Genomic DNA, 16,121 nt, shown 5'->3' with positions numbered 1-16,121 from the left:
CCAGGAAAAGATCGCTGAAACACTAGAGAACAGTAAGATAATTCTGCTTTAAATGTACATTGTATCACTCGCAACCTCTCTCTGGGTCAATTGAGTACATTTATCGTTGTGATCCAATGTATGCACAATGTTACACACTAACTTAAATCATCTGTGGATTCCTAGGACTTTTGGGCAAACTTGTGGTATGTCAGCAAAATCTCAAATCCAGGTTGAGGTCAATGACTGAAAGTGTGGATGTAGGAGCAGTAGAGCAAGGGATCCAAACACCGCTGAGTGAGATCTACACAGACCTCTACATCACAGAAGGTGAAAGTGGAGAGGTCAATACTGAACATGAAGTGAGGAAAATTGAGGTAGCATCAAAGAAAAGAGTGAAACAAGACAAACCAATCAAATGCAGTGAGATCTTTAAATCCTCAACTCATCAAAGCAAAGATATCAGGACAGTGCTTACAATGGGAGTGGCCGGCATAGGAAAAACGGTTTCTGTGCAGAACTTCCTTCTGGACTGGACTCGGAAAAAAGCAAATCGAAACATCCAGCTCGTTCTCTCCCTTCCTTTTAGAGAGATCAATTTGATGGCAGGGAAAATGTACACCTTGGTGGAATTTCTTCATCATGTGTGTCCTGAAACCAAAGACTCAGGACTTTCAGACTTTGAAAGATACAAAGTTCTGCTGGTCCTTGATGGTCTCGATGAATGCCGACTTCCTCTAGACTTCAGAAACGAGAAGAGCTGCTGCGCTGTCACCGAGTCAACCTCAGTTGATGTGCTGCTGGTAAACTTGATCAAAGGGAATCTGCTTCCGTCTGCACTCCTCTGGATAACCTCCCGACCTGAAGCATCTCATCAGATCCCACCAGAGTGTGTTGACCGTGTCACAGAAATATGGGGGTTCAGTGATCCACAAAAGGAGAAGTACTTCAGGAAGAAAATCAAAGATCAGGATCTGGCCAGCAGGGTCATCCTACACATCAAGACATCAAGAACCCTCCACATCATGTGCCACATACCAGTCTTCAGCTGCATTTCAGCAACAGTTCTACAGAGATTACTAGCTGAAGAACAAACGAGGAAGATGCCCAGTACGCTGACTGAAATGTACATACACTTCCTGATCTGCAACATGGCAAAAACACATGAAAAACATTCCACATATCCTGGAGAAGAAAACACACAAGTGAATCCAGACGAAAAGATGGTTTGGAAACTGGGGAAACTGGCTTTTGAACAGCTGACAAAGGGCAACCTGATCTTCTATGAAGAAGACTTAGCTGAGTGTGGCATTGACATCAACAAAGCGTCAGAGTACGCTGGAGTGTGCACACAGATCCTTCGGCAGGAAATGGGGCTTTACCAGCAAAGGCTCTTCTGCTTTGTGCATATGAGCATCCAGGAGTTTCTTGCTGCATTATATGTATTGCTCACACTCATCAACAACAGTGTGAATCTGCTGGCCAAGCAAGAAACAGCCACCACGAAACAACACACAACCCAAGACACACCTGTAACCAACATCTGCGAGAATGTAGTGGATCGGGCATTGGAGAACAACAGTGTGAATCTGCTGGCCAAGCAAGAAACAGCCACCACGAAACAACACACAACTCAAGACACACCTGTTACCAACCTCTGCAAGAATGCAGTGGATCAGGCATTGGAGAGTAAGAATGGACACCTGGACCTCTTCCTCCGCTTCTTACTTGGTCTTTCACTGGAGTCTAACCAGGTTCTGATTCCAGAGCTGTTTACACCAACAGAAGACATCTCCAAAGGCAACAAAGAAATGACCAAGTACATCAAGGAGAAGATCAAAGAAACCCCTAATCCAGAGAGGTGCATCAATTTGTTCTACTGTCTGAATGAGCTGAACGATCAGTCTCTAGTGAAAGAAGTCCAACGCTACCTGAGATCAGGAAGTCTGTCAAAAGCCAATCTCTCATCTGCACATTGGTCAGCTCTGGTATTTGTATTATTGACATCAGAAGAGCAGCTGGATGTGTTTGACCTCAAGAACTACATTGGGTGTGAGGAAAGTCTTCTGAGGCTTCTGCCCGTGGTCAACACCTCCAGAACTGCTTTGTAAGAATTATTTTTATGCATATTCTGATAAGCTCACCATTACCAGTACAATCACTGTAAAGATGGATTTTTTAAAATCAACTATGTTTGTGTACCTGTTTGTTTTGCAGGCTGAATGAATGCAAACTCACAGAGAAAAGTTGTGAACTTTTGGCCTCTGCTCTCAGCTCCAACTCCTCACTATTGATGGAGCTTGATCTGAATGACAATGACCTGCAGGATTCAGGAGTGAATCTGCTTTGTGCTGGACTAAAGAGTCCACATTGTAAAGTGGAGAAATTGAGGTAGAAAACCTTTTCCTGCTCATATTGTTTTGCAACAGTTTGAACTAGAAAAACTGCATAGTGGCTAAATGCCTCCGCCCAACAATGCAAGTTGCAGTTAACCTAACTAACCCTAACTCTGATTAACTGCTAACCTAACCTAACGCTAATGCTAGCTAGCTAATGCTAACTCTAATGCTAACAGTAGCTAGCTAAAGCTAGCATTAGTGTTAGAATTAGCTAGCTAGCATTAGCTAGCATTAGCTAGCATTAGCATTCAAAAGTGCCTTTTGTGATGTCACGGTGACCTTGACCTTTGCCATTTGAATACCAAAATCTAATCCAATTAATCTAATTAAGTCCAAATGGACATTTTGGCCAAATATGTACAAATTCTGTCAAGCCATTCTTGAGATATCGTGTTCAGCAAGCCAAAAACACATTTTGTGAGGTCAGTGACCTTGAACTTTGACCTTTGACCCCCACGATCTAAGCAGTTCATCCTTGAGTGGCAGTGAACATTTGTACCAAAGGGGAAGAAATTCCATCAATGCGTTCCCGAGATATTGCATTAACAAACATCGGACGGCCGTACGGACAACCCGAAACCATAATGCGTCCGGCCAAGCTATCGCCTAATAAAGCATTTATGAATGTTCTAATTACTGTAGTTCGAATAAAGTGTAACCATTAACATCTGTAAAAAAGATCTTTTAAAATTGTCTTGTCTTGTGTACATGTTTGTTTTGCAGGCTGAAGGGATGCAAACTCACAAAGAAAAGCTGTGAAGGTCTGGCCTCTGCTCTTAGCTCCACCTCACTACTGAGGGAGCTTGACCTGAGTGACAATGACCTGCAGGATTCAGGAGTGAAGCTGCTTTGTGCTGGACTAGAGAGTCCACACTGTAAAGTGGAGAAATTGAGGTAGAAAACCTTTTCCTGCTCATATTATGTTTTACAAGGTGTGGGTAACAATAACATTTAAACAGATGCCTTGAAAATTACTATTTTTACATATTTCAGACTTTTTAATTTCCACAATAAAATAATGAATGGGATCAGATGTAGCCCACTGCAAAGTTCAACATTGTTTTACTATACAGTATATGGGCTTAGGGGACAATATTAAGAACCTTAAATGAACCTTATTTCTATACATTGACAACCTCTCTGCAGGTTGTCATTCTGTGGAGTGACAGAGGAAGGTTGTGCTGTTCTGGCTTCTGCTCTGATGTCAAACCCTGATCACCTGAGAGACCTGGACCTTAGCTACAACTACCCAGGAGACTCAGGCGTGACGCTGCTCTCTGCCATACTAGAAGATCCCCATTCTAAACTGGAGAAGCTCAAGTACATAACGCTGACTATCTTTAATTATGTGGGATTTTATACAGTATGGTCATAAGACATAAGATAACATGAGCTCAATATGACACTGAAATGTTATCACCTCTTTTTCCAGACCTACAGTAGAATAAAAACTATGACGATCAAGATTCTCAATTGTACAAACTTTTTAGTCCTAGACTTGACATGTGCCTAGGAAATCAGTCCTGTAGATGTATCAATATTGGTAACTCCAAAAAAGGTACTTTGTGAGAAAAGGGCCCCTGATTTCTTTGGTGTTTTAACATTTTTTAACCTTTTTTTCTTCTTACATTGTGTCTGTCTGCTCTTTAACAGTTTGGAGAATAATGAAGAGTGTTGGTTAAAATCTGCGCTGAAGAAATGTAAGTTGCTAAAGTGACTTTTAGTGACTATTTTGGTATATTATAGTTATATTAAAAAAGAAAAAAAAAGTTCTTTCATATTCTTACTGCGCAAAAAAGAACTAATATAGATGTCCCACCTTTTCCCTCCATCAGATGCATGTGAGCTCACACTGGACCCAAACACAGCGCACCGACTCTTCTCTCTGTCTGAGGGGAACAGAAGGGTGGAACGAACGGCAGAAGTGCAGCAGTATTCGGATCACCCAGAGAGGTTCGAGAGGTGGAATCAGGTGTTGTGTAGAGAGGCTTTGTCTGGGCGCTGTTACTGGGAGGTTGAGTGGAGTGGGGTTGGAGCTAGCATAGCGATGGCTTACAGAGGAATCGACAGGAAGGAAGAGGGTAGTCAGGGTGGATTTGGATACAATGACAAGTCCTGGGAAGTGAGCTGTCATGATGACTATTTCACTGTAAGGCACAACAAGAAGCCCGTCCACCTAGATGTCCCCTCCTCCCCTTCCCACAGAGTAGGAGTGTATCTGGATTGGCCGGCTGGCACTGTGTCCTTCTACAGCGTCTCCTCTCACACGCTAACGCACATCCACACATTCCACACCACATTCACTGAACCCGTCTACCCAGGGTTTAGACTCTGGCATGAGAACACCACAGTGACCCTGTGTCAGGTCAAACTGTGAACCTTTTGCTTATCCAGGAGGGTCAAACTTGTAAATATTAATAAAGAAGCTCGTAAAATGCATGTGTTTCACATTGAGTATGTTTAGGGTGGACTAGGCTGCACAGTGGGTGTGCAACAACTTCGCTAGCTCGAAAGCTAGAGCTACCACTAAAGATGGTGTATTTGCATCCTACTACATAAAATGTATTTTGGTGTATTTGTATTCGAGGATTATGTATTATTATTTGCAATATGTACAAGGCACAGATACCTTGTACAATGAAATGCTCAGTTACTGCTTTTAGTTTGCAGTTTGTAATGTAGTATAGACAAACGTGTATGTATTACTTCAGGACCATTAACACTTTAATTGTGGTTAAATGCTGGATGTTCCTTTTTTGCGGAGATGGATATTCTCTCTCATAATACCATTGTATTCATTAAAACAAAAAAAAAAGAATTATTAAAAAAGAAATATTTTACTTTACTTACTTATCTATAATACATGAACGTTTCACTGTTTGAATTAAAACGCGGAAAATAATGGACTTTTTCCACAATATTCATTTTTTTTCTCAGACGCACCTGTATGTGTGTATACAGAATATATATATATATATATGTTTATTTTTATTTGATCAAGAGCAACAATGTGCATTAATGAACAATTTGTGATGAAGTGTTAATGCACCCAATTATAGCCGAAAGACGAGTTTCCATTGGCAGTCCTCCTGCCAGAAGTTAAAAAGGCTTCATTTTATCTAACACTACTAACATGTATTCCATATTGACTTGTTACAAATAAAGCATATCTGAAGGAATTTCCTTGTATTGCTTTTTAATTACATATTGAAGTGTCAAAGTGGATACTTGATATAGGCCTATTCTAACTTATAATGTACCGTAAACTTCTTGTGTGGACCCTAGTTTGGTTTGCGCTACTGTTGTGAGGAGTAAGATACTGTAAGTGAAAGCCCAAACCAGAAATCAAAATACTATTTCAAATCCTTTCAATGACTTATCTGTGGTTGATTGTTCTTGTTTGGTACAATGGAACCAATGGGCTGTTAAAATTGCAAATCCTGACAACTCAGGCAGATGCTAACTTTAAAGTTCTCTACTTGATCCTGTGCGTAAGTACATTAACAGTATAGACTGGCAAGGGATACAGAGTGCTTATTTTCCATTCCAATTCTGTTGATAGCTGCACAGAAAAAACAACAGAAGGGCAAATTCAAAAAGACTGGATTGCAGGCACTAATAGCACCATTCACTGAGTGTCATTTGCACCTGCTCTGCTCCATCTTAAGGACCTATTCACAAGAGATATTGCACTAATGATATTCTAGTGCATCCTGAGGTTGTTGATTGAAAACATGATTTTCCCTTTACTACTCCTTTAAATACCTGCAAATAGCACAGGCACACAGAGACCTGGTTCATGGCAACGCAGTTAGCATTTCACCCTTTGCAAGTGCTTTGTGAATAGCATAGCATTTTGGAGTTATTTACACAGGTTTAGCATCAGAAAAAGTAGCGTTTTACCCAGCATGTTGGGTTATGGGTTTGACCAAGCATGTTGGGTTATATTATATATACCTTGTCATTTTTATTTCATTTCATAGTAGTTTTAATTTTAAATCACATTGCTTGCTTCCCTTTTGCTGTATGGTTTGTTTTATTTAAGTGATGTAACTTGAAAATTGCTATACAAATAAATTATTATTATTATTATTATTATTATTGTCGTCGTTGTATGATACCAAGTCTACAGGTTAATCTATTCTTCCATTTCAAATGTGTTGTGTGCGAAATCAACGCACAAACTCATAAACAAAGTTGTCAGAGAATGCTCTAAATCTTTCACCATCAGATACTGTAGATCGCATTGCACAACAAGCTTTTCAAAAATAGTTCAATAGATACTGGCAGTATGAAACATACCCGGAACCCTTACAGTAGGTGTTTCTGTGGACAAGTTAAACCGGTTTTGATGAACTGTAGACATTGCTAGTCAGAAGCAAAAGCATTCTGAGCATTACTGCACTGACAGAGCCAACATTCACATTGAGGTAAGACCTTACTTAATTTAAAATCTCACGTAATGTACTGTAGTTTACTGCCTAAAGTAATGGATTTTACCCTTTCCAAATTACCTGTGAGCTGCACAGTTGAGAAATGCTAAATAGATTTAGGCATGTAAATAAAAGATTAAAATGTTTTACAAAATTAAAGCAACATTCATGTTGCCATACCACAGAATAAGTTAGGCTACGTGTAATTAATTAGAGCACTTGGTGTTAAAAGGCGATTCCGATTAAGGCAAATGTCGTTTTTCACAGCATGTATCAGGAGACATTGTCATGTCTAGAATTATCATGTCAACTGCCCATAGTCAAACCAGACAGACAACATTCATGTCCTTTCTTGAACAGAATAAACAAGCTTATTGAAATGAGGAAACAGTCAACAGTGGAAGAGGAAACGCCTCATTTTGTTCCTATGTTTTTATTCTTACTAGTGCATTGCCCATTCCAACGGCATTGTGTTTCCTTGGGTCCAGAGCAATAACACCTGCCGAATTTCAACTTCATACAGTGCTTTGTCAACACAATCATTCCCCAATTGACCAGAAAAACTCGCTAGACTTAACTCGCTAGACTAGTCGTTGATTAATTAATTCGCCAAGGAGGTCAGCACATATAGCAACAGTCGCCAAGTTAGCAACACAATGTATTTGTTTTCTTTTGTTATAAATGTTTGAATGTCATGGCTGCATATTGTGTCTAATTATTTGGCCACAGGAATAGCAGAGCTAAGTCTGACATTGTTATTATTGTTTTAGGCTACAGTTCTGCCTAATTTGTTAAAAGTGTATAATCTAGTTAGCCAATTGATTGTGTTGATTGTAATTTTATTTTACCTTTATTTAGCCAGGGGAGCCCATTGAGAACAAGGTCTCATTTACAATGGTGCCCTGGTTATACAATACATCATAAGTAATATAAAACTGTATGAAAAAATAAACCCAATATAAACAATATAAAACCAATAGCCTATTTATTTATTTTTTAAATCAAATCATCTTTAGCAACATGTTACACGTGTTGCATTGGAAACCAGCCTTTTGGACAAATTATGTAACCCAATCTTTCAGCACAAGACAGGTAGGCTATCAGTCATGTACTCATCATGCATTGCAAACATAGTTTGATGATGGCAGTATGTAACCTTCTCTTGGCATTTCTGGGAACAAGTTAAACATATTTTGATGCCAAACTGATAAACGGTAACCATTGCTAGTCAGTAAGAAAAGCATTCAGAAGATTGTACTGCAGAGCAAACACACACACTGAGGTAAGAGCTCTCAATTTATGAGCATACATACTGTACATACAGTAATGTAGTTCTTGCTAAAGTGATCAGGAGCTGCACAGGTGAGAAATTCTGAATAGAATTGGAAATGTCATTCCTTGACGCTTACCTTTTCCCCAAGTAGCACTGTGCTACCATGTTGAAAAAGTTTGTAGCACACACAGAATTTTAGTAGCATAATGAAAATTTAGGTGTTCTTTTTCTTGTAATGGTAAATCCAGTTTTACGTCCGCATAACCATATCTACATCATTTGTATTTCCTCCACAGTATAATTGACCAGCTCAGAAATTAAGAGGAAGAGGCCAGGAGAAGAGGCCACTGCCTCGAAACTATGGAGCCTGACTCCCAAAATGAAGGGTAAGCAAAACAGGTTGATGGCGAGGGTGGGCTGTACTTATACCGAGGGAAATGGTAGAGGTTTAACCACATTAACTTGGTTACGTAGCAAAAACCTGGCATTTGTACAGAGGGTTAATTGCTTCAACTATCACTCAACTCAACTATCACTTATTGTATTATATTATATTATATTGCACTGTACTTTAGATTGTGATTCTTGCACTTTGCCTTCAGCACTAGATTATGCTCTTAGTCACTTGTTTTAGAAAGAAGATGCACTTGTGAGTTCTGGCAAGTAGTAGTACATTGGCTCTTCCTACGTTAAATGCAATTATTGTTAGTCGCTTTGGATAAAAGCGTCTGCTAAATGACTGTAATGTAATGTAATGTAACTATTTTATGCTTCTCAAGTCCCATTTTAATTACCATAATGAATGACTCAACCAAAAGTTATAATTTAACATTCTAGGAACTACGTCTAGGCAAAGCTCATTCTTGTTCCAGGATTGTATGTTAATGCTAGTAGTTAGAGCATCTAGCTAGTGACCTAAAGGTTGTTGGGTCAAGACCCGATCAGGTCACTTGACGATCATTGCATACTGTTTTAACCTTGAGCAAGGTAATTACTCCCAACTCTACAGTAGCTCAAAAACATTACAAATCGCAATAGATAAAAGTTTCTGCCATATGACTAAATTGTTAATTTAACCGATACATTGTTTAGTATTGATAACATTACATTATCACCATCATTTTAATGAAATAAGAGACTTATCTTTGTTGTGCAGAATCCCATTAGAGGAGGAGAGTCCAGTCTCAACTCCTCGGAGCTGTTGGTCATTGAAGAGTGACAAATCTATGGACTTTCCGATTTACTTCAGGTACTCTACAGTAACTCGGCGGTAACCGTGTCATATTTGTTTAATTGTGGGGGTGAAAAGTGTTTGCCAGTGATTTTGATTAAAGTTTAAAGGAGAAGGCTCTTTTTCGACAACCTTGGCATATCATAAGACTTTTGACTCACCGAGATAACTTTGGTGTAATTTGGAGGCCTGTAGAAGAAATTTAAAATCCAGTGCGAGCCAAGTATATCCATGTAATGGCGGCGGACAGGGCACCGAGAATGCAGCTTCTAAAAAAAATTATTTTCTGCCACGAAACGGTTGTTTTCATCAATCTATTTTTATGAGTCACTAGTTGTGCTTCCATAGAGCGAGGGCTTGTTGTGGTTTTCACATGCCTCTGTAATATGATCTTTAGAAACGTCTTTAGAAACGAAATAAAGCTGGATTTTAAATTTCTTCTACAGGCCTCCGAATTACACCAAAATTATCTCGGTGAGTCAAACGTCTTATAATACGGCGTAAATAAGGTCCAGGTTTTCAAAAAAGAGCCTTCTCCTTTAAAGAGGATGGTAATCCTGGAATCTAACAGGCATTCTGTGTACCATATAAACCTGTTTACCATGGTACCAAATGTATGGTGTGTTATCATGTCTTTGTAAAGCTAGAAAAGCAAAATTTTTGCCTGTTGATTCACAGAGACGAAGTAGAAAAATCCGAAAGTAATCCAAATGAGCACACACAGATTTTCAAGGTAGGTTTTGATTGCTAATTCAGATTTTCAAAATGTTAAATCTTTCACTGATGAAATTATTACTGTTACATCATGGCTTGGATGAGTATTCAATTCTGATTGGCTGGTGGGGTGTGCATTTAACGTTTACCTGGATACAGCTCAGGCTGTTCACTTGGTTACTGTTCCAAATGAATATTTGGATTAATAGTTGGATAGCCAACTAGCTTTCTATGAATGTGTAATTATTTGTCTGCTTTCGTTTAGAAATAATTTTCATGTTATAGACAGAACATGAAATAGGGTTGAAATAAATGAAACAAGATATATGCACACAAAAAACAACAATTTCATGTTATACATTTTAAACAAATGCAAATGTGTGTCAGATGGCTGGAGACATCATCATGAATTTGGTTAAAGAAGACTTGGAGAAATTTGAGCAGATTTCAAGACCAGAAATGAAAAGTGAAGATGAGGAGCCGATCAGTGGTGCCAGAGAGTGGGTTCTGAAGATCACACTATACGTCTTGAAGAAAATGAACCAGGAAAAGATTGCTGAAACACTAGAGAACAGTAAGATAATTCTGCGTTTAGTCTCCATGTTATCACTTGCAGTTTCTCCTCTCTGCGGCAATTGACATTCTCCCTGAAATTAAGGATTACATTTAGGGTTATGATCAATTAATGTACAATGCCCCCACTAACTTGAATTATATGTATCACCAGGACTTATGGGAACACTTGTGTTATGTCAGCAAAAGCTCAGATCCAGGTTGAGGTCAATGACTGAAAGTGTGGATGAAGGAGCAGGAGAGCAAGGGATCCAAACACCGCTGAGTGAGATCTACACAGACCTCTACATCACAGAAGGTGAAAGTGGAGAGGTCAATACTGAACATGAAGTGAGGCAAATTGAGGTAGCATCAAAGAAAAGAGTGAAACGAGACAAAACAATCAAATGCTGTGAGATGTTTAAACCCTCAACTCATCGAAGCAAAGACATCAGGACAGTGCTTACAATGGGAGTGGCCGGCATAGGAAAAACAGTCTCTGTGCAGAACTTCATTCTGGACTGGACTCAGAAGAAAGGAAATCAAAACATCCAGCTCGTTCTCTCCCTTCCTTTTAGAGAGATCAATTTGATGGCAGGGAAAATGTACACCTTGGTGGAATTTCTTCATCATGTGTGTCCTGAAACCAAAGACTCAGGACTTTCAGACTTTGAAAGGTACAAAGTTCTGCTGGTCCTTGATGGTCTCGATGAATGCCGACTTCCTCTAGACTTCAGAAACAAGAAGAGCTGCTGCGCTGTCACCGAGTCAACCTCAGTCGATGTGCTGCTGGTAAACTTGATCAAAGGGAATCTGCTTCCGTCTGCACTCCTCTGGATAACATCCCGACCAGAAGCAGCTCATCAAATCCCACCAAAGTGTGTTGACCGTGTCACAGAAATATGGGGATTTAATGATTCACAGAAGGAGGAGTACTTCAGGAAGAAAATCAAGGATCAGGATCTGGCCAGCAGGGTCATCCTACACATCAAGACATCAAGAACCCTCCACATCATGTGCCACATACCAGTCTTCAGCTGCATTTCAGCTACAGTTCTACAGAGATTACTAGCTGAAGAACAAAAGAGGAAGATGCCCAGTACGCTGACTGAAATGTACATACACTTCCTGATCTGCAACATTGCAAAAACACATTGGAAACATTCCACAGATCGTGGAGAAGAAAATATTCAGTCACACACGCAAGTGAATCCAGACGAAAAGATGGTTTGGAAACTGGGGAAACTGGCTTTTGAACAGCTGACAAAGGGCAACCTGATCTTCTATGAAGAAGATTTAGCAGAGTGTGGCATTGACATCAACAAAGCGTCAGAGTACGCAGGAGTGTGCACAGAGATGCTCCGTGAGGAAATGGGGCTTTACCAGCAGAGGCTCTTCTGCTTTGTGCATATGAGCATCCAGGAGTTTCTTGCTGCATTATATGTATTGCTCACACTCATCAACAACAGTGTGAATCTGTTGGCCAAGCAAGAAACAGCCACCACGAAACAACACACAACCCAAGACACACCTGTAACCAACATCTGCGAGAATGTAATGGATCGGGCATTGGAGAACAACAGTGTGAATCTGCTGGCCAAGCAAGAAACAGCCACCACGAAACAACACACAACCCAAGACACACCTGTAACCAACCTCTGCAAGAATGCAGTGGATCAGGCATTGGAGAGTAAGAATGGACACCTGGACCTCTTCCTCCGCTTCCTACTTGGCCTTTCATTGAAGTCTAACCAGGTTCTGATTCCAGGGCTGTTTACACCAACAGAAGACATCTCCAAAGGCAACAAAGAAATGACCAAGTACATCAAGGAGAAGATCAAAGAAACCCCCAATCCAGAGAGGTGCATCAATTTGTTCTACTGTCTGAATGAGCTGAACGATCAGTCTCTAGTGAAAGAAGTCCAACGCTACCTGAGATCAGGAAGCCTGTCAAAAGCCAATCTCTCATCTGCACATTGGTCAGCTCTGTTATTTGTATTATTGACATCAGAAGAGCAGCTGGATGTTTTTGACCTCAAGAACTACATTGGGTGTGAGGAAAGTCTTCTGAGGCTTCTGCCCGTGGTCAACACCTCCAGAACTGCTTTGTAAGAATGATTTTTATGCATATTCTGATAAGTTGATTACCATTACCAGTACAATCACTGTGAAGATGGATTTTTTTAAATCAACTATGTTTGTGTACCTGTTTGTTTTGCAGGCTGAATGAATGCAAACTCGCAGAGAAAAGTTGTGAACTTTTGGCCTCTGCTCTCAGCTCCAACTCCTCACTATTGATGGAGCTTGATCTGAGTGACAACGACCTGCAGGATTCAGGAGTGAAGCTGCTTTCACCGGGACTTCAGAGTCCACACTGCAAATTAGAGACACTCAGGTTGAAAATCAAGTCTATTATTTTTCCATGTTTAGTTTTGGAAGTTGTGGGTCAGCGACAGTTTGACAAATAAAATAAGACTGCTATGCAGATGCCTAGGAAATGAGACAAATGAAGGTCTACAACTGAAACACTGATGCAGTACAGTAACCTAATAAAGTATTATGAATGTTCTAATAACTGTAGTTCTAATAAAATGTAACCACTAACATCTGTAAAAAAAAATATATTAAAAAAAAATATATATTTTAAAACTGTCATGTCTTGTGTACATGTTTGTTTTGCAGGCTGAAGGGTTGCAAACTCACAAAGAAAAGCTGTGAAGGTCTGGCCTCTGCTCTTAGCTCCACCTCACTACTGAGGGAGCTTGACCTGAGTGACAATGACCTGCAGGATTCAGGAGTGAAGCTGCTTTGTGCTGGACTAGAGAGTCCACACTGTAAAGTGGAGAAATTGAGGTAGAAAACCTTTTCCTGCTCATATTATGTTTTGCAAGGTGTGGGTAACAATAACATTTAAACAGATGCCTCGGAAATGTGTATTTTCCATATTTCATACTTTTTAATTTCCACAATAAAATAATGAACAGGGTCAGATGTAGCCCACTGCAAAGTTCAACATTGTTTTACTATATATGGGCTTAGGGGACAATATTAAGAACCTTAAATGAACCTTATTTCTATACATTGACAACCTCTCTGCAGGTTGTCATTCTGTGGAGTGACAGAGGAAGGTTGTGCTGTTCTGGCTTCTGCTCTGATGTCAAACCCTGATCACCTGAGAGACCTGGACCTTAGCTACAACTACCCAGGAGACTCAGGCGTGACGCTGCTCTCTGCCATACTAGAAGATCCCCATTCTAAACTGGAGAAGCTCAAGTACATAACGCTGACTATTATTAATTATGTGGGATTTTATACAGTATGGTCATAACACATAAGATAACATGAGCTCAATATGACACTGAAATGTTATCACCTCTTTTTCCAGACCTACATTGGAATAAAAACTATGACGATCAAGATTCTCAATTGTACAAACTTTTTAGTCCTAGACTTGACATGTGCCTAGGAAATCAGTCCTGTAGATGTTTCAATATTGGTAACTCCAAACAAGGTACTTTGTGAGGAAAGGGCCCCTGATTTCTTTGGCGTTTTAACATGTTTTTCTTCTTACATTGTGTCCGTCTGCTCTTTAACAGCTTGGAGAATAATGAAGAGTGTTGGTTAAAATCTGCGCTGAAGAAATGTAAGTTGCTAAAGTGACTTTTAGTGACTAGTTATATTTTGGTATATTATAGTTATGTAAAAAAAAAAAATCTAAAATAAAAATCATATTCTTACTGTGCAAAAAATAACTAATGTAGATGTCCCACCTTTTCCCTCCATCAGATGCATGTGAGCTCACACTGGACCCAAACACAGCGCACCGACTCTTCTCTCTGTCTGAGGGGGACAGAAGGGTGGAACGAACGGCAGAGGAGCAGCAGTATTCGGATCACCCAGAGAGGTTCGAGAGGTGGAATCAGGTGTTGTGTAGAGAGGCTTTGTCTGGGCGCTGTTACTGGGAGGTTGAGTGGAGCGGGGATTCGTCCAACATAGCGGTGTCTTACCGAGGAATCGACCGGAAGGACGAGGGTAGTCAGGGTGGATTTGGATATAATGACAAGTCCTGGGATGTGAGCTGTTATGATGATCATTTAGTTGCAAGGCACAACAAGAAACCCGTCCGCATACCTGTACATGTCCCCTCCTCCCCATCCCACAGAGTGGGAGTGTATCTGGACTGGCCGGCTGGCACTGTGTCCTTCTACAGCGTCTCCTCTGACACATTGACCCACCTCCACACATTCCACACCACATTCACTGAGCCCGTCTACCCAGGGTTTAGACTCTGGTATGAGAACGCCACAGTGACCCTGTGTCAGGTCAAACCGTAAGGACCAGACACATGAAAAATATCCCCTTCTTAATCAAGGAGGATCAAAATCTATATAATAGTAAATATATTAAACGAGCTTGTGAAATGTGTGTTCAACATAAAGTACAGTATGTAGAGTACAATGGACACAAAGAACAAAGCACACAATAGCAGGAAAACTAGAGATGGCAATATTGTGTATTTTTTGGTGTTAAATAGATATTTTGGTGTAGAATCCATTCAAAGATGTGTCATGTTGAAGATACAGGTACCATTTACAATGCTCAGATGGTGTTTTAATTTTGTTGTTTGTATTGTAGGATGGACAAACTAGTGTATGTACAGTGTAAGTTTGGGACCATTACTCCAGTGAGAATGTAAAACAGGATGGACTATAGGACTGTAGTTAGTTTAGAAACCGAAACACATTGTATCGATAAAGGTGTAGCTAAGATTAACGACAGTGGAATTTATTGTAAAAAATATTTTGGTGTTGACAGTGCTTTTTAGTTTGTTGTTTATAGTGCAGGATGGACAGACTTGTGTATGAATCAAATTACGACCATTAATGCTGTCATCATGACAAATGTTCCTTTTTGTTGTAATAAATGCTCGACATACTGTAATACCATTGTATAACTCGTCGCATGTATATGTATTGTATATTATCTTATTGCAAATAAAACTCCTGTATTGCTGAATATGCCCTGATATGACTGAATTTCCTTGCTTTTTGATTACATATGTATGTGTCAGTGTGCATGGGCGCCTAGTTCTAGTTGAAAGTGGGGATGCAGGGGTGGGGGTGCAAGGGTGGGTGATTTCCTGCATTTTGGTGAGTGTATATTTACCAATGTATGCTGTCAATTTTTGCTGTCAAACTTTATTTATGCAAAGAAAAACACAAAATTCAGGCACCAGGACCAGGGTTCAACATTACGGTTGGGAAAGTGGGTCTGAAATCTACTTTCCCAAAGTAATTTTTACTTACAGCTATACAAACTAGCCGATTATTTTGAGGGGTTTAGCAGTGGTGGAGTTTTACCCACATCCACCTACTTTTTATTAGGCTATTGATTTACAAACATATTTAATTTATGTATTTATGTTGTCCTGCCTCTCTTACGTAAGGTCACCTTCTCATTTTACAGTGAGGAGAGCAATCCACTTATGAATACAGTAAACTAGTTACACAATACATCTGCTACTCTTAAGAGGGGGGCAT

General features: G+C 39.9%; 4 protein-coding genes across 4 annotated transcripts; all 4 read left to right on the top strand.

Moving 5' to 3' along the window:
• Positions 1–221: 221 nt before the first annotated feature.
• Positions 222–4,095, top strand: LOC311323818 (NACHT, LRR and PYD domains-containing protein 3-like; the record flags this gene model as incomplete). The annotated part of the gene is made up of 5 exons (XM_084456115.1): positions 222–2,086; positions 2,197–2,370; positions 3,102–3,272; positions 3,525–3,698; positions 4,032–4,095. The coding sequence occupies 5 exons, from the start codon at positions 222–224 to the stop codon at positions 4,093–4,095; spliced, it is 2,448 nt and encodes an 815-aa protein (XP_084312241.1).
• Positions 4,096–4,188: 93 nt separating this feature from the next.
• LOC311323817 (stonustoxin subunit beta-like) lies at positions 4,189–4,755 on the top strand (the record flags this gene model as incomplete). The annotated part of the gene is made up of 1 exon (XM_084456114.1): positions 4,189–4,755. One exon carries the CDS (start codon positions 4,189–4,191, stop codon positions 4,753–4,755), a length of 567 nt encoding a protein of 188 aa, XP_084312240.1.
• Positions 4,756–10,812: 6,057 nt separating this feature from the next.
• LOC311323816 (NLR family CARD domain-containing protein 3-like) lies at positions 10,813–14,241 on the top strand (the record flags this gene model as incomplete). Its single annotated transcript, XM_084456113.1, has 6 exons — positions 10,813–12,135; positions 12,247–12,689; positions 12,803–12,976; positions 13,264–13,434; positions 13,681–13,854; positions 14,178–14,241. The coding sequence occupies 6 exons, from the start codon at positions 10,813–10,815 to the stop codon at positions 14,239–14,241; spliced, it is 2,349 nt and encodes a 782-aa protein (XP_084312239.1).
• Positions 14,242–14,342: 101 nt separating this feature from the next.
• On the top strand, positions 14,343–14,915 carry LOC311323815 (stonustoxin subunit beta-like; the record flags this gene model as incomplete). The annotated part of the gene is made up of 1 exon (XM_084456112.1): positions 14,343–14,915. The coding sequence occupies one exon, from the start codon at positions 14,343–14,345 to the stop codon at positions 14,913–14,915; it is 573 nt and encodes a 190-aa protein (XP_084312238.1).
• Between the last annotated feature and the right edge of the window lie 1,206 nt (positions 14,916–16,121).

The sequence above is a fragment of the Borostomias antarcticus genome (genome assembly GCF_949987555.1).
Source record: "Borostomias antarcticus genome assembly, chromosome: 22".
NCBI classification, from domain to species: domain Eukaryota; kingdom Metazoa; phylum Chordata; class Actinopteri; order Stomiiformes; family Stomiidae; genus Borostomias; species Borostomias antarcticus.
The sequence above is the reverse complement of the archived record's forward strand: the minus strand, read 5'-3'. Positions and strand labels throughout refer to the sequence as shown.